Source organism: Girardinichthys multiradiatus, chromosome X (assembly GCF_021462225.1).
Source record: "Girardinichthys multiradiatus isolate DD_20200921_A chromosome X, DD_fGirMul_XY1, whole genome shotgun sequence".
Classification (NCBI taxonomy): domain Eukaryota; kingdom Metazoa; phylum Chordata; class Actinopteri; order Cyprinodontiformes; family Goodeidae; genus Girardinichthys; species Girardinichthys multiradiatus.
Window position 1 is genome coordinate 7047084 of NC_061817.1, and position 24229 is coordinate 7071312.

Below are 24229 nucleotides of genomic sequence, written 5' to 3' on the forward strand. Positions count from 1 at the left end.
AAAATTCCTGGTAGATGGCTGCGTTGACTGTGGGCTTCAAAAAACACAGTGGACCAACACCAGCAGATGACATGGCAGCCCAAATCATCACTAAGTGTGGAAACTTCATACTGGACATCAAGCAACATGGAACATGTGCATCTCCACTCTTCCTCCAAATGTTGGGACCTGGATTCCAAATGAAAAGCAAACTTCACTTTTATCTGAACACAGGACTTTGGACCACAGAGCAACCATCCAGTTCTTTTTCTCCTTAGCCCAGGTAAGACAGAGGCTTAGTGGAAAGAGTAGTTGTCTTGCAATCCGAATGTTGCAGGTTTGATTCCAGTGTTCTCTTGCCACATGCCAATGTGCCCTTGGGCAAGGCACTTAACCTCAAGTTGCCTACCGATCTGCATTGTGGTGTATGTATGGGTTTGTAAGTGTGATTGGGTGAATGTGGCCCTAGTGTAAAGTGCTTTGAGTGGTCGGTATCACTGGAAAAGCTCTATTTAAGTTCAGTCCATTTATCATTTAAGGCACTAAAGCAACATTGTCTCTGGTTCAGGAGTAGCTTGACATGAGGAACTGGACATTTGTAGCCTTTGTGTATGATTTATCTGTGCTTAGCGGCTTTTGGTGCACCAACTTCAGCCTTAGCCCACTCCCAGTGAAGCTCTCCCAAATTCTTGAACAGATTTTACTTGAAAATCTTCCCAAGGCGGTGGTTATCCCCAATGCTGGTGAGCCTCTTCCTACCACAATTTTTCCTTCCATTTAATTTTCTATGAATGTGCTTGGATACAGCCCTCTGTGAACATCCAGCTTCTTTAGCAATTACCTTTTATGGCTTACCTTCTTGTGGAGGTGTATATGACTGTCTTCTGGACATCTTTCAAGATAGCACCCAAACCCATGGTTCTGCAGGTCATGCTATGGCCATTACATTTATACATTAAAAATGACCTTTTTTGATTGATATTGTAATTTTCTGAGACACTGAATTTTGGGCTTTCATTATCTGTAAGCTATAATTATCAAAATTACAACAAATAAAGGCTTAACATTTTCTACTCTAATGAATCTATCTGAGTTTCACTCATGTAGATTGAGTAACAAAAAAAATTATTAAATTAATATTATGATATACTAATATACTAATATCAATATTATAAATATTATATTCAAGATGTTTGTGTATATATTTTAGCACTTATCAGCGTTCACTTCTAACTCTAAATAAGTTGCATAAATAACTTAACCCATTCAAAAACAGCTAGAGCTTTTGCATATTTACATGATGTTTCATTTAGGGAGGCAAAAATTAAACTGTTCCTGGTTGAAATGGATTTCCACATTTCTTTGAGGCCTGACTTGCAGATTTTAAAGTCGACCAATTCTAATTTATTTTATTCTAAGGGCTGCAAGACAATAAAGAGAAGTGTTACAGGTTCCTTGATAGAGATGGTTTTGGTTCCAAAGATGGGAGAAAAAGGTCAGTCTTTGAGCTTTCAATCACAGATCAGAGTTGATAAAGAGAAAATCCTATTATCATCACTTCATGCATTACTAATAAAATATTTTGATTTAAATAAAGTACAGACCTTCAATTCTTTCAAGAACTCACAGAGAAACTCTTGAATAAGAGAATTGTAAAAAAAAAAAAAAAACTTATTCTCATCTCTCCTTTTGTAAAACCTCCTGAGGCATGAGAAATAAAATGTTTGTCAGAGTTTACCGCATTGCAGTAAACAGAATGCTGGGCATCACTCCTCGATGCCAGATGCTCTACTAAACCAGGAAGAAGCAGCAGCATCTAACCCACCAGGAGTGGCAGCAAAATCAACAGCAGTGAGTGCTGGACATTGGTATGCACATTACAATACCAAAAGTTAATAGCCTGAAGCTCCCGTTTTAGTTTTAAAAACCCAAGAGGAGGAAATAGTGTAACAAAGCAACATCTACAGAAAATATGGAAGAGATTAAGAAATCGTTTAATTTTATATCCGCTAAACTGCCAAAATCAACATTGCAGCAGGAACAACTGATTGGTTTAGTGAATGAAGTGAAGTCACTAAAAGTTATGCTGATTGAAAAATGCAAAAATATAGCCATGTTGGAGCAAAGGATGGATGATCTGGAGCAATATTTACAAAGGAATGATCTCATTCTAACTGGTCTTGAAACAGTGATTTTACGCTACAGTTTATAAAAATGAAGAGACCACAAGGGATGCTCCATAAAAAGAGGTGCAGAGTCTGGTGGTGAACTTAATTTCTTCACAGTAAAAACATAGACATTCAAAATGATGCCATATCTATCTGACACAAATTACCAAGAAAGACTGAGAAGACAAAATACTGCAGACATTATAAGAATCATTGGCAGAAAACCTACCAATAACCTCGTACATACAGTCAGTTAAACTCAAAGGCACAAATGTGTACATAAATAAATATTCATAAAAAAAGGACTGGGATATTGCACAATAAGCTATGATGTTAAAAAAACAGAAAATAATATTTGCAACATGGGCCCGAAATCCATATGGATAAATGAAAACAAGACATCACCTGCTAGAATTATTAGGAATAACAAAGAACTTCAAAAGTTCTAGGATAGTCAGTGAAGCAAGATAGAACCATGAAGAATTAATTTGAGAAATTATTTCTAAAAACAGGGACATGGTTGTAGACTCAGATTCCAAAATAAATGATGTAGACAAGGAAATAGACAAAGCTTCATGTTCTGCAAATATAGGTTGTCATTAATACACAGAGGAGCAATTTAAAAATGACAAACATAAATGGGGTGTTGTTTAGGTTAGAAGCCTACTCACCAATTTAACAACGATAATAGATTATTTGGCCAATTTTTAGTTTATCATGTTTAAGTAAACAGAATTGTGAAAGAAGGGGTAGCTTATGTAAGTTCTTTCTTCTTTCTACTCATTTTATACATGTTTTCCATATTGAAGTGTTTTTTATTTATTTTATCAGCTACTAAATTAAATAAATATAAATAAAATTAAAATAAATCCCTATTATACCTTAAGGGGAACCAGTTTCTGTAGCACCACAGCATAGGCCTACTTAAACTTTCTTTTTTCTTAAGCAACTTAAACTACTTGTCAGCAGTGTTTTATCATTAAGAATAAAAAGATAATTTATTAAAATAATCTGTTGTAAACATATAATTGTTTTTTTACAAATTTACTGGTGCTATAATTACTGACATCCTGGCTGTTAATACTTTTTACGACCCTGTTTTTGCAGCAGGTCAGCAATGTTTCTATAACATTTCAAAAAGCTTGAGAATACAGCGAGAGGGTCTTTGCACAATATCACAAAATGATCCAGAGAAGTGCCACATTTATTCTGATTGGTACTGAGGTTTAGCATATTTTGTAAAAGTTTGTCAAAGGAACTAAACATTTTCAATGACTTATTCCCTTTTTTGCCTAAAGCTCATCTGAGAGTGCCAAGAATTGCATCTAGTTCTTTAGACAAAGGAAACTTTTTTATTTTTTATCTCTTGAACTGTCACTTTTTTCTAAGCATGTTTTATAAATTGGTGAAGGAGTTTTATCACCCTTGCCCTGTACTACTGTACTGTAGATGCACAGCCTCCATTTTCCTCCTTAATTAGTTAAAAACAATTTGCATTTCTGAGTGCTTGCAAATAGCTGTGATATACTTTCAACTGACCATAAGTACATCTATTAGAACTTGCCTTACATCCTTCCTTCATATGCAACTGTGAGATGTTTCTGCTGGCAATCTTACATACACATTTGTTTTCCTTCTGCTTCCTGCCTTTGGTTCATTTGAAGTGGACCAAGATTTATGTTTTAAGGTGGAACAAAGTTCGACTGCACATTCACACTTTCCACAACAAACCAGACTTCATGGGCAAACAGGGTAGTGTTCATTTCAACAGAGCTGGTATAAATGCACCCTCAGACTTTGCAGAAAGACTGGGGCAAGTCAAAAATTCAGAAAATATCCAACTATGTTGCATCTGAAAAAACTCAAGTAATAGAGCTTAGAGACAGTGATTGTGAACACATCAACACCTCTCAGTCGTGCTTTAAGCCGGGTGAAGCGTATTTTTTTCTCTTAATGGTTAAGCTCCGTTGAAATCTGGTCAAAGGACAGACTCTATGAAGGTGGTCTTCAAAGCGCTTATTAGAAAGCTCCAGTACACTTCTGGGGCCTTTAATATATCCAAGATCAAACGGCCTTGCAATTCATGCTCCCCTGTTTAGCAGAAAAAGTATCCTTCTGTCCCTGCTTCTTCCATGTTTTCCCACATCATTAGTTTCCTGTAGCTTCAAAGGAAAATAATAAAGGTGATGGATGCATCAAAAATCTTGATGAAGCCTTGGATCCAACCGATTTGCTGTGCAATGTCATAAATCTTAAAGAACTATAGAAAGTCAGAACTGGGTAACTTTCTGCTTACATTTCCTCTTTCCTCAATCAGCAAAATCACAGGTTTCTTTTTCTTTCCAGAAAAAAAACCCTGAATGTTCAGGAGCTCACAAAAGCTTTCATGAATTCTTCACATTTTTAGCATGAATGTTATGTCATCAGACAACACTGGCACTGATGTATCCTGCAGCACTTCACAGCTTTCAGCAGTAAAGGCGCCTGGTTCTGCTCAGTGAGCGCTATCAAAGTGCTGCACCACTGAACGACACATTTCATCTCATTCATTACAGCAGCTTTAGTGCTACTAAACCTCCACTACAAAAATGCACATGTAGACAAACACCCAAAAGGAGAATGAACATTTCCATGGCAAACCTTACTCAGGTTAGCTTCATGGTGGTGCTTAATGAGCCTCAGGCCGGATGCCTTCCCCTGACTGCAGGCTGTGAGTGGTTAATTAATCAGACATATTTCCTGTCTAACACCCACTCCCCCCTACCTCCTCTCTCCATTCCCCCTACAGCAGAGTATAAATAGGTGAAACCTTTGAAATTGTCTCCTGTGATGACACCTGCTGCACTTTGCTACATCTCCTGCTGCCAACTCTTTCAGAGCTGCAAAGGTTTTTCAAGAGGTTGGGCTTTAACAAGGAGCTAAAAATTAGACCTTTAAAAACCAAAACAACTATCCCTGTCACCGGCTCACCCTTTTAACTCCCTCTTTACTGAAACACAACGTACAGCAGTATGATACATCTCACATGGATGCAGCCCTGGGAAATATATTCTATACAAGGGATGCAGGAGTTCATCATAATACAATGTCTTTATGAAGCACACCATTAACAAAAAGACTAGCGCTGAAAATCTCTGGATCACCTAATGTAGGGTCACTAAGGCATGTGGCAGACAGTTTGATGAACAATGTTTGTCTTTTTTAGGTTTATTTTTGTTCTTTTTTAATAGAATAAAAATTTTATGAATCTTAATTAGTATTTAAAAGGATGTCTGCTCAGTAAGGACTTGACATCAAACACACGAGACAAAAACAAGACAATTTTATTTTATTTTGTTTTATTTTTACAGAGTAAATGTTTCGGAGATAATACAGGGTGCTTTCATATATCTGTAATCAATGTAGACTATTCCATCCTAGATTTTCTTTTATTTTTGTTTAATTATAAGGTGATCCTTTTTTTCCAAAAGAAGTCTCAGAAATATGCCTTTTTCTTGTTTCACCAACTGGAATACATTTTAAAAATTCATACCAGGGTTTAAAGAATATCTGATAACTGTAAAATCTTCTAGTACAGATTTGATCAGTCTCTTTGGTTTTGAACCAGAAAGGATCAAACACAGTCCAGACTCATTGAAAACCTGTGAAATAGACCTTTATTTGACCCCCAGAAGGAAACAGATGCTAATAATCGCATCTTCAGACACTAACGTTTAGCCACTTGTGGTATTCTCACAGTGCTCACAAGTTCTTTGCATCTTTTCTGTTGGATTTCTTTTTCCTATCTAGTGCCCAAAATATTTCCACAAGTGATGAAGGCTTCTTCACAACTGAGTGTAGACAGCCGGCCCAACTGGCGGTCCTTATTAGTCGACTTTGTCAAGACAGCAGGTCTACAACTCAAGAACTACTTCTTCTTTTAATAAAAAAAAATGAGTCTCAAGCGAGGATGTAGCAATACAGCCATATTGCAGTCATCAAAATCCACCAGTGGGCCTGATGACAAGATGGCATTATTCAGTAGGTCTGTAGTGATCACTGCATCCTCATTTATACATAAATAAACTGACAACAGTGCAACGTGCTGCCAAAAACTGGTGTCCTTGAATGAGTGATGGATGTTGGATCGCGTGCCAGCTGGGATCTGTTGTAAAGATTGACACACATTGTCAATATTGTGCAAAGCAGCGATAAAAAGGTGGCAAACAACAGTTCAGAAACCAACAGTGACTCCCCCAAATGGCTGTCGCTGTAGTGGTTTGTATGCAGAGGCACACAGCGTAAACAAGAAGAACACGCAAAGAAAGGTAGCTTTCTCCCAGGGATGGTTGCTGACAACACTGATTTCTCTTTGTTGAGTCTCTGATTTGTTGATCTCTTAGAGGGAAGGAAGAGCTATTTTGGTATTACTCTTTAACTGTAGCTGATAGCCTGAATTATGCAGCTTTCAAAGAAAGATTAGTCTCCAGTTATCACACTGACTTCCAGAACTGTACGTTAGACCTATAATTAGAAATATAAATATCTCCACTCCTCGCTGACAGACTAATTTTAAAGACAGTTCATCTCTGCATGACTGAACTGACAGCATAACTAAAAGAGGTGAATTACTTCTTTACGGTTTTAGTATTGCAAAACAAAACAAAAATAAACAATCATACAGTGCCGTGCAAAAGTATGATTGTATGTTGTTTTTTTGTAGTTTAGTTTTTTGGTAGATTGCACCCATAAACTGAAAAATGTTTTATTGGGATTTTATGTTATGAACCAATACAAAATAGTGCATAATTGAGGTGGAAGTTAAATCATTTCATTTATTTTTTTGTTTTGTTTGTCTGAATCTGAAAAGCGTGGCAACCCCTGAGTCACTATTGTATAGAGCCTATTTTATTGAATAAAAGCTGCAATTCTTTCGAGGTATGTCTCAACTGGCTTTACATATTTAGAGACTGTCAATTGTATTAATGTCTGGACTTTGACTGGGTCATCCTAACAAAGGTCTTCTGCAGCCTGTAGCAGTGTTTTTCTTCTAGGATTACCCCTACAGCTAACCTCCCTTCAGACTAGGTTCCTTGCCATTGTTAAAGAAATGTATCCCCACAGTGTGTATGATGAATTCACAATGATGTGTGGTGTTAGTTTCTCTCCACACACAGTGTTTGCTTGTAGGACAAAAATTTTACATTTTGATCTCATCTGACCAGGGTAGCTTTTTCCACATGTTTACTGTGACCCCAACAAAGCATGTGGCAAACTTGAAACTGGACTTCTCATTGCTTTCGGTAAACAGTGGTGTTCTTCTTGCCACTCTTCCCGTTTGTGGAGTGCACAATTAATGATATTCCGGTAAACATATTTGCCCACCTTCATTATAGATCTCTGCAACTCCTCCAGAGTAACCCCGGGACTCTTGGTTGCTTCTTTAATTAACAATCACCTTAACCGGCCACTCAGTTTAGGTGGTAAATTACAAACAGGGGGACTCCGTTCCTTAATTAAATGACTTCTGTGGGCCAGCGGTTGTACGAAATTTAATTTAGAAGTATCTGAGAAAAGGAGGCTGAATACAAATATATGCCACTCTTTTGAAACATAAAAAAAAAAAACCACTTTCCTTCCATTTTACAATTGCATACTACTGAAACTGAAACACCTGTCATTTTAGTGTGGAAGGTTTCATGGCTAAATTGGACCAGCCTGGTAGCCAGTCTTCATTGATTGCACATTGCACCAGTAAGAGCAGAGTGTGAAGGTTCAATTAGCAGGGTAAAAGCACAGTTTTGCTCAAAATATTGAAATGCACACAACATTATGGGTGACATACCAGAGTTCAAAAGAGGACAAATTGTTGGTGCACGTCTTGCTGGCGCATCTGTGACCAAGACAGCAAGTCATTGTGATGTATCAAGAGCCACGGTATCCAGGGTAATGTCAGCATACCACCAAAAAGGACGAACCACATCCAACAAGATTAACTGTGGACGCAAGAGGAAGCTGTCTGAAAGGGATGTTCGGGTGCTAACCCGGATTGTATCCAAAAATATAAAACCACGGCTGCCCAAATCACGGCAGAATTAAATGTGCACCTCAACTCTCCTGTTTCCACCAGAACTGTCCGTCGGGAGCTCCGCAGGGTCAATATACACGGCCGGGCTGCTATAGCCAAACCTTTGGTCACTCATGCCAATGCCAAACGTCGGTTTCAATGGTGCAAGGAGCACAAATCTTGGGCTGTGGACAATGTGAAACATGTATTGTTCTCTGATGAGTCCACCTTTACTGTTTTCCCCACATCCGAGAGAGTTACGGTGTGGAGAAGCCCCAAAGAAGTGTACCACCCAGACTGTTGCATGCCCAGAGTGAAGCATGGGGGTGGATCAGTGATGGTTTGGGCTGCCATATCATGGCATTCCCTTGGCCCAATACTTGTGCTAGATGGGCGCGTCACTGCCAAGGACTACCAAACCATTCTTGAGGACCATGTGCATCCAATGGTTCAAACATTGTATCCTGAAGGCGGTGCCATGTATCAGGATGACAATGCACCAATATACATAGCAAAACTGGTGAAAAATTGGTTTGATGAACATGAAAGTGAAGTTGAACATCTTCCATGGCCTGCACAGTCACCAGATCTAAGTGTCTGTCTGTGACATAGATTCCCAATAAAATACATTAAAGATGTCAAGACAGTCATCCAATCTTGAGTTGCAGGTGTTGGACCACTTGTGTGCTGAATATTGGACCATTTGTACGTTGCTGGATGCCACTATGCTGTTCAGCGTCATCAGCCATTTTGTACCCCAGGATAGTCCGCTACTACAAATCCCTACTACAAATGATGTCACAGTGGGCTATATAACATACTGCCCACCATTGCTTTTCACGCTGGAAACCGAGACGCAGTTACCACGCAACTGGAGCATCACTCTGGAGAAGAAATCCCATGTGGACTTTCATTCATTCTCCCCCCGTTGGCCAACGAGAAGAAAAATTCATGAAAGATGTTTCTGGAATAGGAAGGCCAGAAATTTCACTTTACCGATCGAAGACGTGAGTTTACACGTAACAGAAGAAAAACCCCACGGAGGGTTCAAGGAGACAGAATCGCCATCCTTGTTTTTATTCCAGTCAACTGTTGACGGTCCGTCATATCGTTCCTTTTCGCCAAGGAGGCCAGAGGACGAAACTGACCGCTCTCCTGAGTTATCCACAGACGTGTGCAAACTTTTCCCCCTCCTCTCTCTCTCTGTTCAGAGGAGACAACACCAAGTAATACCATGTTATTTTCTTTTTCTTTTTTAGAAATAGCTTGGGCAGGATAGAGTGGGATTTTAGGGCGATTTAGAATCGCCACTTATAGTCCAATGTGTTCTAAATTATATGTGCATGCAATATTTCATTGAAACTTTGATTGCTGTTGGACATCTGAAGGCTGGCTGTGCTTTTCAAGCTGTGTGTGTTTTGCTGTGTTGTTTTAACACCTGAGAGGAAGTTCAGGGTACATTTTAAAGTTACACCGTTAGAATTTCATGGTGAAACTCTACCATTTTCTTTGTCTGCACCCTGCAACTGGTTGCCGCCAAACGTTTTATGAATCTTTGTGTGTCCCCTGAGCTACAACTGTGGGGGGTTTTATGACTTTGTGACTTGTCGAGCTACATCTCTGTAGGGCTGCTCCCAAAGCTCCGCTCAGCACCACATTATCACTTGTTGCCATAACTGCTGGTTGGATTTTCATGCACACTCATGAAGTTTTGTTTTGTTTTATTCTGTTTAGTTAGATATTTTACTCTTTAATGTAGAACTTTGCATGTTTGATTTGGTGAAGATTATTGAATTGGAAGAGCGTGGTGTGTTAGGGCTGTTGATTTAATAAATATTCACGTTGATAAAGGGAGAGTGTTTGCGTTTATTTTGAGCAAGAGTGATTTGTCAGTCAAAATAAAGTTGAAGATCCTCCACCTGTGGTGAAACAGTTGATTAAACAGTAACATCTAGTAATAGTTATCAATTATTACTGAAAATTTAACAATTGTTATCAAGGACTTTGAGCCACACATTACAACACCAGAGGACATCTCTGATTTCGATTAATAAATAAGGATTTTTGGTTAAGAAAATAATTTTTTTCAAATTATGATTTTAAATTATAACTCTTGATAAATATTAATTAATCAATAATCATAATTCTAAAACAGGTGCTGGCAACAAAATGATTCCAAATGGTCAAGAACACGGTCATGACATGAAAGTGAAAAAAAAAAGATAAAGGGTTTGATGAGGAAAGAAAAAGGCTGCTCAAGGCAATATGCCCCCAAAGTGCCCCCCTGATGACAAAAGTGAACATGTCTATCCGTCGGCTGGCAGCAATCAAGGCAGCTCCATGGATCTGTCAGCGTGTTTCCATCCTGCTCATTACCAGTCCAGGACACAGCTCAGCTGAAATCACCAGGCTACCAGGCTGCAGTGATGTGTGACTTACCTTCAGCTCGGGTGGTGAACGGGAAGTCTCCGGGTCGCTTGGCTGAGAACTGGCCCCCGAGAGAAGTCATTAGAAAGCAAAGGCTGAAGAAGCCGACCCCAGCTACAAAGACCCTGAAGGGTACAGACAAGAGGGCTCATCAGTTTACAAAAAAAGCTATTTAAAAGGTAAGGGCAGGAGAAGAAAACAACAAAATGAGCCAGGTGATGTATTCTAAAGCTGAAAAGTTCAAGTGGAGCATAGAATAAGTGCTCTGTCATGTGTGTGGATTTACAAAGCGTGAACAAATTTCTCAAGCTTCATATTGTACCAACCAAGGGGCAAAGAAGCATTGTGTACTTGCCTGATTGTCTCATTTGAAATGAACCATTATGTGGATAGATTTCCAGCATCACACTGTGCTCAATGGGTGACAGTATAAAATAAAAACATTCATCCAAAGATGAATGTGTGCCATGTTTTACAGAAATCAGCAAACATTTGCCTGCTTCTCGATCGCTTTGGAGTAATTTTCTAAAAAAACTGACTCGCTGGAATGCTCGGCCAGTCGTGCTGGGAAAAGGTTTGGAAGCAGTCCTTTCATGAGGCAAAGCTGCAGGATGGATTGTCACACTTTCGCTGCAGACCTACTTCCTCTAACATTCTTTTTTTCATAGGGCAGAAAACTGACACAAGAGAGGGTACATTGAGCCAACCAGAGCATAACTAATATCTGCATTAAAATTCTGAAAAACTCACTTTTTAAGCACAAACATGGATACTCACATCAGGGATTATGCACCTTCCACTGAATACGACAACATCACTTTGTTTAAGTTAAATAAGATTTACAGAACTGGTCATCTGTCCTAATTATAAATCTTAAACACATTTTTATCCAACTGTTCTATTTTTTTAAAACTGGTACAATTGTAAAACAAACAAGTCCAGTGAATTTTAAAATCAGGAATTAGGGGTGCTGGGTTTCCTATCTAATCAGTGTCAAAGCTACACATATAGACTCAAAGACTATACACACACACCCACTAATATCTCGTTAAATCTCCCTTATCAACTTACTGTAAAACTACATACATATTGCAGCTTGCAGCATTTTGTCACATGCTGCTGGCTGGATATTTGGTCAGATGTTCTATCAGAAATGGCAAAAATAATTTAAATTGATACATTTCTCTAGCATGGATCTGACTTTTAAGCATAGTCTGTACATTTTCAATGGGGCTGAAGTCAGGTCAAAATTCAATACCTTTCATTCTGCCTGTTTTATCCATTGTGAAACCAGTTTATACCTAACTTTGATGAAGTTTCAACCGTCTGACCCAAAATGTCCCCTTCAGATCAAAAGGTAATTTGTAAGCATTTTCAGAAACAACCCAGGAATCAACAAGTCTATTGTAAACTGGAAGATACTGGAACACCATTTTTAATGTCCACAGTAAAGAGAGTTTAATGTCATCATGGACTTTAGAGATTGCTGAAACTAAAGATACACCTGCTTTAAAACAGACACCTTCAACTATGACTGGAATTGCCAGCTGCCTACATAAACTAGTCAAATACCTTCCAGAGAAACGTTTTGTGGTCAGAGGAGAGGAGCAATGTGAAAACAATAATAAGAAGAATGTTGGGAAAAGTCCAGGTGAGGCTTTCAAACTAAGGAACACTGTCAAGCATGGTAGTGGTAGCATCCTGTTTCACTGCCATTTATAGTGGGTGTAATGCACAAAAAGGTTTTAACAACGAAGAAGGAGAACTTACTCCAAATTAATGAACTTTATCTTGAATCAGAAGGTAGATGTTTAAATATTTGACAATATTTGGGCCATGTTTCAAAGTTGAGCCTGTGCTGGTAAACCAACCAGTTTAAATGAGCTCTACCAATTCTGAAAAGAAGGTTGGTCAAACATTGAGCCAGAAAAATGTCAGGAACTCTCGGTTGGTTATAAAAATCGTGTGGTTGGTACGAAACATGTTATGAAACATTAATCTAAATTTTAGGGGGAGGTGTATTTATAGATTTCAATGCATATGCATAATTTTTACCCTGTGTGGATAGGAGAAAATCTAAGATAAATGTTCACCCAACCGTTGTTTTTAAAATGCATTGGACTTTTTTCTTGTTACCTACCCAACCTAACCTTAAAAAACAATGTTTTAAATGCATCACGATAAGCCAAAAATAACTTATGATTACTGGCAAAGGTGTATATAAGCTACAGATTTTTAATAGATTCCATTGCTTTGCATGTTTAACATCCCCTCATCTTGGACAAAAAAAAAACAAAAAACATAAAGACACTGCAAAGTTGAATTTCCACATGTATTATCAGTGGATTTCCAATTATGCAAAGCTGCGAGCCACAAAGTTTGGGACATCTTGTTGAGCTCAGTAGTTTTTATGATGTGTCTGCTTGTTTGGCTCTCACTCTTTCCCCATGCAGCTGCTGGGAGAGTGAAAGACTTTGGAGCTGAGTAAGCAAACCTTAATTGTAGAGTAGCCTGTGCCCTGTCGTCCCAATTAATCCAAATGGTCTGAACTTGCAAGATTTACTGCGCTGAAAAGAATAACTCATCACTAATTTAAAAATGCAGCGTGCAACATTACCGTCATTTCTTACCCTCTCTGTTCAAAGTCAATCAATGCTCACTGACAGATAATTTCTGCTTAAATTTACGAAATCATATGGAATTTATTTAACCGATTCTATAGCCATGTTATTGATGAATTTACATTTTTCTTTATAAAGAAATGCCTCTCCAAACACTGGACGTCAATAGACATCTGTTTACGGCTACTTAAAATAGTCCAATTCTCGCCCAGAAAAATACATGAATATTGTACTTCTTTAGCCAATAGGACCCGCAAAAAAAAATACTCAAAAAAAAGATGTTGAATATCAGGCTCAGTTGGGCTGATTGATCAACCATAACCACATTTTATTCACATTTAGAGATCAATGGAGGTCTTTATGTAGACGTTTTTCGCAGTTTACTTTTCAACCTGATTTTTACGTTGTTTAGATTTCTTTTTCTACATCTATTCAACAAAAAAAAAACCTAAACATTTAGAAAGAAAAAAATGTATATCACTGAAATCCATCTAATTTGATTACCATCCATGCAGTTGAGTATCTAACAATGATTTGATGGTAGTTTGGTTTTGACTCCGAAAACAGACAGTGATCTCACCTGAATGGTTTGAAAGTGACGGGGCATCTCCTCGCCATCATGGAAAGCTCGCCGATGCTCGCAGTCATTTTCCATCAGTGAAGAGAGTTTCAGATCCAACTGACATCCCGCTTGTCTGCGCTGAAAGTCGTGTCAAAACCCAGAGTTTCCAATCCCGCTCCTGACAAATCTGCGGAGAGTGCGTTCAAACACCTCCTACCTCACCCCGCAGATAGACGTCCGTGCGCAACTTCAGTTGAGACCCTGCGGCAGCCTCCAACAAACAGCAGGTAGACTGCTGAAAATATTTAGCAGTAGTCCTTTAATGAGTTAGGATTCAAATCTCCAGGGAATAAAGTGGCACGGAGGGCAGTGAGGCAGGGCTGCCGAGTTCGGTTGAATCCTGATACACCGACATAACTGTCTTTGTAAGAGCAGAGCTGCGGCTTATTTACTGATAGCGCCATCTAATGATCAACTCTGGTGAACCAAAGCAGGGTTTTCCGAGTCTAAACTCTTACTTTGTTCTCAAAACTTCAGTAATAGGTTCTTCAACTACCAGTATTCGTACGGACATTTTAACACAGTCACAGACTTGTTTTCAGTTTGTTGTGTTAGATCATTAAAACACCATAAAAAGAAGAAAAGAAAATGGCACTACATGTAGTGGCGCCCCGGGCGCAACTACTAAGGTATAAAAGTGGAAAAGCCTTCCTTGTCATTGCATTAATCACACGCTAGATAGATAGATAGATAGATAGATAGATAATAGATAGATAGATAGATAGATAGATAGATAGATAGATAGATAGATAGTAGATAGATAGAGTAGATAGATAGATAGATAGATAGATAGAGATAGATAGATAGATAGATAGATAGATAGATAGATAGATAGATAGATAGATAGATAGATAGATAGATAATAGATAATAGATAGATAGATAGATAGATAGATAGATAGATAGATAGATAGATAGATGATAGATAGATAGATAGATAGATAGATAGATAGATAGATAGATAGATAGATAGATAGATAGATAGATAGATAGATAGATAGATAGATAGATAGATAGATAGATAGATAGATAGATAGATAGATAGATAGATAGATAGATAGATAGATAGATAGATAGATAGATAGATAGATAGATAGATAGATAGATAGATAGATAGATAGATAGATAGATAGATAGATAGATAGATAGATAGATAGATAGATAGATAGATAGATAGATAGATAGATAGATAGATAGATAGATAGATAGATAGATAGATAGATAGATAGATAGATAGATAGATAGATAGATAGATAGATGATAGATAGATAGATAGACAGACTCAACTTGCAAAACTAAGCAAATAATAGTCAAAACAGTTTCAAACAAGTTGATATTCAAAAAACCAAATATGGAGGAGTATCACAAACTTTGATCAGAAATTCCAATATGGCTGCCAAGGATTTAAAACTTTGTGATAGCTACATTGAAAAACTGTTTATTTTCCGAGCACTCGTTTAGGGCACATGTTGTGTCAGTGTTCGAAAATAAAAAAGTTGATAAAGATATTATTATTATCTAGTATCGCTAAAACCAATTCATTTTTTTAGCCAGAAACTGGAGAAGTGTTAAGTTGGGTTTGATGTCATTCCCAGGCTCAAGTTCCAACTTTGTGACATAAATGGAACATAACATAAAAAGTCACCAGCATGATTCTGTTTCACTCTAATCTGTTTTAGTAAATAGGTAGCGCTAAAAAAAAAATTCCCCTGAACTTCTTTTTTGAGGAGTTTCTGATGAAGCAAATGTTAATGTGTCTGAATAACTGATCTTTCTGGTTGTTGGTGTTTATTAGTTCTACACCACAGTTATTTTGTTTTTCTTAATCTTACAAATGACTACCAAATCCTCTACACAGTACTGCTAATGGCAGCCCAGGTACCATTGGAACCATGAAAAACCATGGGTCTAACACAAACCCATAAAAATCAATGGAATGCCTGCAATATTAAGCAATGGCCAGACCAGAAAAAACATTAAATGAAAAAAGCAAGGCTCACAAAACTGAAATGAAATGATTTCTTAAAACTAAATGAATTAAGTCAAATGTTCATCATAGCTTGAACTGGCTGGGTTCCTTGATATCTCTCCATACAGGAGATTAATTCCTCAAATAAAATCACATCACTCACGGGAAGAAGAAGGACAAAAAATTCTGCTAAGGGAAACTAACTACAGTATAATGATTTTAAATTTGCCCACACAACTGAGCGAATCATATCGAAGCCCTATAATTGCCTCTTTAGTTATCAGTATATCAAGACAAAGTGCCCAGAGAGCTGTCTTTGTATGTAACAGTGTGGAACAAAATCCTGTTGTGAGTGGCCTTTTAGCAAAGAAAAATTTGATGTTGCCCTGTCTTGCACTCCTACTAGCTGGAAAACATGATTAAGAGATTTTGAAATTAAACCGCCGCATTGCAGAGACATCAGCTGGACGTTTTGCTTGGAGGGCCTTGCAATGGACAGAAATGGTCGAACACACTTAAATGTTGAATTGTTTGTCCGTTTAATAAAAAGTAGATCAGTGCCCACTGGGTCTATGACATGATGCTACAGTGAGTGCTCTTTAATTGGGCAAAGCCCTGAAAGATGCAGTGTTTAAGTTGGAGGGAAAATTATGGAACCCTCACAGAGAACAAGAGGCTCCGGTCGAAGTTAATGTACCCCGAATGTAAACTGGTCACTAAAACATGTGCTGGTAAATAAAGCCAATAGAATGCCTTAGGAAAAGCAAATAGACAGCAGTGACAGACATGAGGGCTGAAAGCTATGATCGTTCTAGGTCAAACAGAAATACTGATCTTTGCTTGAAAGAAAGAAATTGCATTACGGTTTTTTCATATTAAAAATGTTTGTTTTTATATAAAGAGCAATTAAACATCTGACAGTATTTTAAGTTCTTTAACTATGGATCTTACCTCTTCCCCTGTGTTCCATGTTTTTGTCTATACAGAGAATTAGGTGCGGTGAAACCTTCCTAGACACTTCAGCACCGTGGATAGCTCCAAGTTAAAACACACCGCAGCTCAGCAGCGACACTCAGTGGCAGGTAAACTACATACAGCAAGAGGGTGGCAAACATGTATTTTTATTTTATGTGCATTTTTTTTATTTAATTCTAGTAACCTAAATAATGTAATAATAATTCAGTAATATCCATGAATGCTTTTTGACTTCTTTTTGAACAGAAACGCAAAAATGTCATTGTGCAGCCATAAGTTGCCATAAGTTGATGAGTTTCTCAGTGGCCTTGGAAAAAAAGACGTAACAATTTAAAGAAATATAGAAGTTAAAAATAAAATTCATTGAGACGTGTTGTGACATTTTTTTTATAATCAGGTAAAAAAAAAAAAACACTATCAATAAACCACTCTCTATGATCAATGATAGCACTTAATTGCAGTAAAGATTTTGCATAGATTTACTAAAATTTGCTGAAATTATTTTTTTTCTCTTTATGATTTATAGTTTGTTTTCATTATTGTTGTCCTTTGAATCCAAATCAGAATGTCCTTAATTGGCATTGTCACAAGTACAATAAAATAGAGAAAACAGCTATGTGGTCAGTGCATGAACCATACATAATTTCCGTTAAACTGAAAAATAGAAGCTGTTGTTAAAAAGATCAAATAAAAGCACATGTACACACATTCATACTGATGGCACATTCTCATTATTGCATCTTCCTTTGCATTCTGGCAGTGCTGAGTTTAGCTGTTAGATAGAAACTGTTTCTGAATTTGTTTGTCCGTCCTTTAATTGATCTGTAGCGTCTGCCTGAAGGTAACAGTTCAAACCAGGTGAGAAGTGTCCTTTATGATGTTATAGGCTTTTTTATATTATGGGCTTTAATGTTTTTGCTTAGCTGAACTGATCAATACATTTAGTCAGTGGCAATTGTGGGGGAAAAAATCCCTAGTTCATGTCAGAGGTCACAAGAGAATGGGCTGACTTCTTCGGGATGGCAAAAAGGCAATAGTAGCTCAAATAAACAATTGTTACAATTAAGGTATGCTGAACACCATCTGTAAATGCCAACATGTCAAATCTTGAAGCAGATGGGCTACAGCAGCAGAGGACCACACAGGGGACCACTCTTCTCAACTAAGAACTGAAAACTAAAGCTATAAAATACAGTCTCATCCAAATGGGAATAACAGATTCAAAAAATGTTTTCTAGTTTCCTGAGTCACAACTTCAGCTGCAACATTACAAAGGTAGAGTCAGAATTTGGCGTAAAACTAATTAAAGCATGGATCCTTCCTGCCTTGTCTCAACGACTGAGGTGGTTGTTGTTATGGTGTGGGGGCAATTTCTTGGCACTTCTCCAGACCCTTAATACCAACTGTGCAATGTTTAAATGTCATACGCTTCCTGAGTATTGCTGTTGATCATGTTCATCCTTTTATGACCACAGTGTACTCATCTTCCGGTGGGTATCTCCTGTAGGATAATTCAACATATCACCAAGATCAAAGAGCTTATATATTTTTATGAAATTCTCTGAATCAGGAAACATCAGACCATGAAACAACAATTAAAAAAAAACCTCTGGTGTTTAATCAGGAAAATAAAAACAAAAGTTAGAAAAAAATCTATTCCATTAAAAATTATTCCCCCTTTAAACTTCAGCTCCACCAACCTTCAGGAAAAACTCTGGGATTTCTCAAAAATACTTTGGTGATTTATTGCTCTTTAGCATAACAATTTGAATAAATTCAACCTAGGCATGGGATATGCTAAATTTATTAACTGCCCTTGACTGTTTTACTTGAGGAAATATTCTCTTTAGCTTCTTAAACAGCTTAACATTTGTGTCTTAACAAATCTCCAAATTATTCACCACTGAACCTTGCTTGAGTGCTGGCGTTGAGTGTTAAAGATATCAGTCGAAATGGTTTGACCGAACAAGAATCTACAGTCAGAATTTTGCACCTTTTGAAATAAAGAGAGAAATAATTGAAACATCTGATGGCTTTAAAACCAAGGACACTACCAACAACTAAAACCTCTCATGTGATCTTTTTTCTATTTCCATTTCTTTTCTCTTTACTGGTATTTTGTAGATTAAAGTAGATTTGTGGATTGTATATGTTTTTTTTATATGTATCAAAAGGTTTTTGTTTTCTGTTTTTCCCTAAGTTTGTGATTTTCTGCGTCTTTCTCTCCGTGAACCTTTTGCCCCTGCTTAATTACCATTATATGTTGTTTCACAGAAATCCTTTACTATGCCTCTGCATCTCTTGTTTCTTATTTTTTCTCAAATGTCTCTGTTCGTCTAATTCTCCCCATTTATGGATTTTTAAATATTTTGACTGAAAAACCTTAATTTCATAAAAACTGTTGCAAAAATATTAATTAACCGATTTAGCTTAAAAACCACAAATTGTAAATTTTGTTCCAATGATTTTATGTGATGGATCGAGACAATATAGTGCATAGGAGAATGGAGAAAGGAATATGTTACATGGTTTTCTACATAAAAAAAAAAAATCTAAAAAGTGTGGGTTGTATTCATATTCAGTGGCCCTGAGGCAATACTTAGTAGAACCACCTTTTTGCTTGAATTACAGCTGTCTTTGGGTTTTTTCCTGTTTTAAGGCAAAACCTAGGTCCAGTCTCTTTGCTTTGCCGGCCTTAAACAGACTATTTTCTGTTAGAGAGTGCTGAGGTTGTGTTGGACTGACATGCAGAGCAGAGCCAAGCATCATGGTGAGTTGAAAATGGTTTTAATAATGAACCTTAAAGCCAGAACTTACAAAGAGCACAGTGATGAGCAACAGAGTGTTAACATAAATCTGGGCAGGAAAAACGCTAGGAAACAGACGAGTAGCAAGCAGGGTAGTAACTGGAGGAACTGGTGAAGAACAATGATAATCTGAGAGTATAAATACTCTCAGGTAGGAGAATGGACCAAAGAACCAGGAGAACTAATCAGGAGGGGCACTTCAAGTTGGACGCTTGTGCACTTTGAAGTCACTTTGAAAACACTCTAGACATGCGTCTGAGAAAAGTGTGGACACTTTCCTTTGAGATGCACTGAAGCCCTCTCGATGCCCCAAGACGCTTGCCACCATAAACTTTGCATGAAAACCAGACATCCCTATCGCTCAAGTCTGAACCCACCATAAGACATCTAACCTAGGAATCCAAGGACTTAACACATGAACAACAGAATGAATCTAATGAACCCGAATGAACTGAAATAAAGAATGTGCAGAACATGGCACTGAAGAGAAATTAAACAGAACTCGAAACTAAACTCTAACACAGGCAGATCATGACAATTTCCAGGATTGTCCTGTATTTAGCAACATACCTCTTCAGATCTAGTCCAACAAACTTCCCTGACAATGACCATAAGAAAACCATCCCCACAGCTTCTTTCACCAATATTTCTCTACTAAATATATAGCTTTTACACGTTGATCAAAAAAGTTCAGTTTTGGTCTGATCAGAGCACCTCCTTCCACATGTTTACTGTGTCTCCTGCATGGCTCATTACAAACTGCAAATTTGCTTAGCTGTATTTCAGAGCTGTCTGTTTTCATGCTAATTCTGCATTAAGTACATTTTTCTGGATTGCACAAGCTAAACTAGCAGCCCAAGACCCAACCTGACACAAAAACAGGCACATACAGTCACTGTCACACATTCCTACACTTATGCATACACAAAAAAACAGTCACACCCACACACCCAATGTAAAAACACACACAACAGGGGTCGTCGAACACTCACTCACACTCCCCATACATACTCTACACTCCCAGGTCTAGGTTCCGATACCCCAGAGGGGTAACCAGCCCCAAAAGAGGTGGTCCCCTTCTTTCCGGGGTCGAGACAGGCAGACCGCACCAGTCCAGGCCTGGACTCCGACCCTCCCGCTCCGACCCCAGCACCCAACGACCCCATCCCCATCCAGAGAGAAGGCCACATACAAAAGAGGGGTCTACCTGGTCCAAACAAGCCCGCCAACCATAGACATCCCATGATGAAACAGTCCCAACCCCCAAATGAATTCCAAACTGAACCCCATGAGCCCCCACGCCCATAAACCCCAACATGAATCTCCCCACAGGGCCACGCCAAACCAGGACACAAATATCGAACACATGCCCCTGAACCCAGATGCCACAAATCCCCTCCCCACAAGGGCGCATCCCCACAGATGAGCTCCACCCCCAAAAAGCCTATAAAGACACATCCACACAGCGGAAGCTCCACACACAGCCACACTCCAAGCACACTCAACCCGTCCTGCCCCCCACCACACAGTACACCGTGATGGCCAGGCAAGGACCCCGCGCATCTCCACCCAAGCTTATGCCCACAAGTGCAACAGAGCAGACACCTCTGAGCACCGTGCTCACATCGTACCCCCTGACCTGACACCAAGACAGGACAAACTCACCTGGCAAGAGGTCTCTGGCTGGCAGTGGGCAACCGGGGTCGGCGGCCCCCATCATGCCCCCACAACTGCACAAACACACCCCATTACCCCCACTGCAACAACAGTCCAGGGAGAAACACCAACCAGCTCATCACTGCTCAGCCGATTGAAATGCTGGTGACCCGACATCCAAAAAGAGGACACATCCCCCCCACTCCACACGCTGCAACCCCTTCACGCTGCCCTCCAGCCTGCCGTCCTGATCCCTCCCCCTCTGAGACATGATAGCCAGCGTAGCAGCACACCACCAAGCCCGCCCAACCATTCGGCCAACCACCCATGCGCGAGCACAACCCGCAAGCCACCGCAGTGCAGGTACAAGAAGTGCTGCACTGCTCCACCCACCCAACCACGACCGCAGCCCAGCGCCAGCACGGGGGGCAGAGCCACAGAAGGAAGCATCGGAAAAAGGCCACCAGAGCATGCCAAAGACCAGGCACCCCACCAACCCCACACCTCAACCCCGGAGGTGCCCCAGCATGCCGGCTGCACACTCCCGCACAGCATATCCCACCACACCAAGCAGGTCGGCCAACCCCTCCACCAAAGTGAAGCCACATCCTTATCACCGCCGTACACTGTCCGGCCAAGACCCCCTCGCCGGAGTCTAGTGCCGGAGCTTCAAAAGGGAGACGCAGCCTGCACTTCTTTGCCTGAGTGTTAACCCACAGTGGTAACTAGTCTGGCCCTGAGAATTACTCTGCATTTTGTCTCTCTAACGCTGAAGTTCTTTGTACTCACTTCTTGTGTGGTCCTCCTAGGTTTCCCGACCTTGCCTCCTGGTTCTGACAAGGACATCAGCTCCGATCCAGTCTACAATACCTTCCATACAAGCTCCTCGGACCAATATTGGCTGGCTGCCTCCTGAAGCTCCGGATCATCTAACATCTGCAAAACAAACCTGCCCACTCTCCAATGTGAGTCAAGCGAACCGCCGCACACAGCTTCATTAACCGTTCCTACTTGAAGGTTGGAAAGGAGAACGTGACTGAAACTTACCTCATTCATTCGGAACCTTCACCCGGAGAGATCCAACATCCCCAGGTTTCTTACCATTCCCTCCTCTGGCAGCTTCTACCTCCTCAACCTGTAAGCAAACAATTCCTTTCACTAAAAGTCACCATCATTTATGAAACAAACCATACTCACCACTCTCTCTTCTTATGCAGTTGATCCCCGTCGCTTTCAAGTCCTGATCCAGGCGTCCTGTTACCGATACAATAAACAAACTGAAGAACTGTTTTAAAGTCTCCTGAGTTTATCCGTATGTGGGTCAGAACCGTTAACATTAAGATGACACTAACAAATCGATGAGGCCTTCACAGAACAGTTGCTTCTATGCTCAAATTGAATTGCACACAGTAGAATACATTGAAGTTTGAAGTTTTAACATAACAAAATTTGAAAATGTTTAAGGACTATGAATACTTTTGTAAGGGATTGTATGTTTATGCAACTGCAACGCACACAAGCATCCATTAAATGTCAAAAAAGGACACTGACAGAACAGGAGTACGATGAGAGAGAGGTTAACATTTAATCAAGTTATACTGAATTTTCCAACAAATACCTGACCCTTCAATGCCTCACAGTGTCATAAATGTTTTAATATCCATTATTATAATGGCTATAGGTGCTGATGACAGGTCAGCTCTCTTTGCTGTTCCAGTAAAATAACGATTTACTGAGGTCCAACAGTTCTCCTCTTGCCATGACAAATGAATTTCAATACTATAAAGCCCCATGTGATCAAGCACAAAGAGACTATTAATCATACAGCTGAGTTGGCTCTCCGCAGAGGTTCAGTGTTAGAAGTACCTTTTACTGTGCAGTAGCTGCAAGTAGAACAGCCTGTCAAACTTTCATAACAGCTCAATACAACTCATAGGAGACTCTTGCAGTTGGCTTGGTGTTTAAAATATGTACATCCTGTTCAAGTCAGCAAATCACAAGTGTGTCAGCTGTCAAGGTTTCACAGATTTCTTTCATTAGTTGCTCTAAAAGCCAAAGGTCTATACATCAAAATGTGCAGCCTCTCACATACCATGAACCAATAAAAGTGACAGTTTTTTTTATCAAATTTCAAAGATTTGGGTATTGTATCAGAATGTACTTATGTTTTTCTCTACCTAAAGACTGAAGTCTTTGAATGTTCCATCTATCACCACTCTTCATGGCTCGTAGACTGAGTTAGTGTCTGAATAACTGGCAGAGAAACTTTGATGCATGATTCTCAAAATCAGTTCTCTTCTTTCTTTTATGGCCAAAAAAGAACTTGAAACTCCTACTTGCATATTTTGGCTTTTTATTGAGGTTGTTGAGGTTGTACTGTATTGCACCAACTACGCCAAAACAAATTCCTTGTATGTCCAAAAACGTACTTGGCAATAAAGCTTTTCTGATTCTGATTCTGATTCTGATCTCTATTATTTCCACTTTACAACGCTTAAATTCTCTTCCTACCATGAAGCCATGATATCCATCATAGATAGACTCTGCAGTTCTGATTTATTATTGTAGGCTACATTTTTAAATAGAATAATCTACTTGGTCTGTTTAATGCTAAAATAACTGGCATATCCCCACTTATTGTCATGTTTTTTTAACGGACTTGACCCACATGCAGAAACAATCAGGAGATACAGTAAAAGTTAACAAGTTTATTCTCTTCACGGGTGAATGATAGAGAATCGGAGCAGAACTGAACACGCATCAAAGGTGGAATGAGGTAGGTCTGCCAGAGGTGGGAACTTGATGTGGGGCCTGGGAGACAGGTCGCAGGACTGAACTTCTGATCCAAGGAGGTGAAAGGTGAGTCACAATACCCTAGGTAGGTTATTAGTGGGGAAGTGGATGGTTGAAGGCATGGTGGCGGGCGAGCAAAGCTGTGAGTGTGCTCGGTGGAGGCCAGG

At 39.2% G+C, this 24229-nt stretch overlaps 2 protein-coding genes across 3 annotated transcripts in view; one reads left to right on the top strand and one right to left on the bottom strand.

The window, feature by feature from the left end:
* LOC124862546 (alpha-1,6-mannosylglycoprotein 6-beta-N-acetylglucosaminyltransferase B-like) overlaps positions 1-14146 on the bottom strand; it is a 108716-nt gene extending 94570 nt beyond the window's left edge. For both annotated transcript variants that reach the window (XM_047356525.1, XM_047356523.1), the window contains exons 1-2: positions 13822-14146; positions 10633-10745 (exon numbers count right to left, since the gene is read on the bottom strand). In XM_047356525.1, coding sequence (XP_047212481.1) covers positions 10633-10745; positions 13822-13889 — 181 coding nt within the window. In that variant the 5' untranslated portion in view covers positions 13890-14146. The remainder of the gene's footprint in view (positions 1-10632; positions 10746-13821) is intronic.
* A 6849-nt stretch (positions 14147-20995) lies between these two features.
* Positions 20996-22185, top strand: LOC124863039 (proteoglycan 4-like). Its single transcript, XM_047357280.1, has 3 exons — positions 20996-21200; positions 21455-21976; positions 22079-22185. The coding sequence occupies exons 1-3, from the start codon at positions 20996-20998 to the stop codon at positions 22183-22185; spliced, it is 834 nt and encodes a 277-aa protein (XP_047213236.1).
* Positions 22186-24229: the final 2044 nt, after the last annotated feature.

Excerpts from the sequence above, each read along its gene's own strand:
- LOC124863039 (XM_047357280.1), top strand. The coding sequence starts at position 20,996 with ATGCCACAAATCCCCTCCCCACAAGGGCGCATCCCCACAGATGAGCTC. Across the intron at positions 21,201-21,454 it reads ACCCAAGCTTATGCCCACAA|AGGACACATCCCCCCCACTC; the intron begins GTGCAACAGAGC and ends ACATCCAAAAAG. Across the intron at positions 21,977-22,078 it reads CTGCACTTCTTTGCCTGAGT|GTTTCCCGACCTTGCCTCCT; the intron begins GTTAACCCACAG and ends TGGTCCTCCTAG.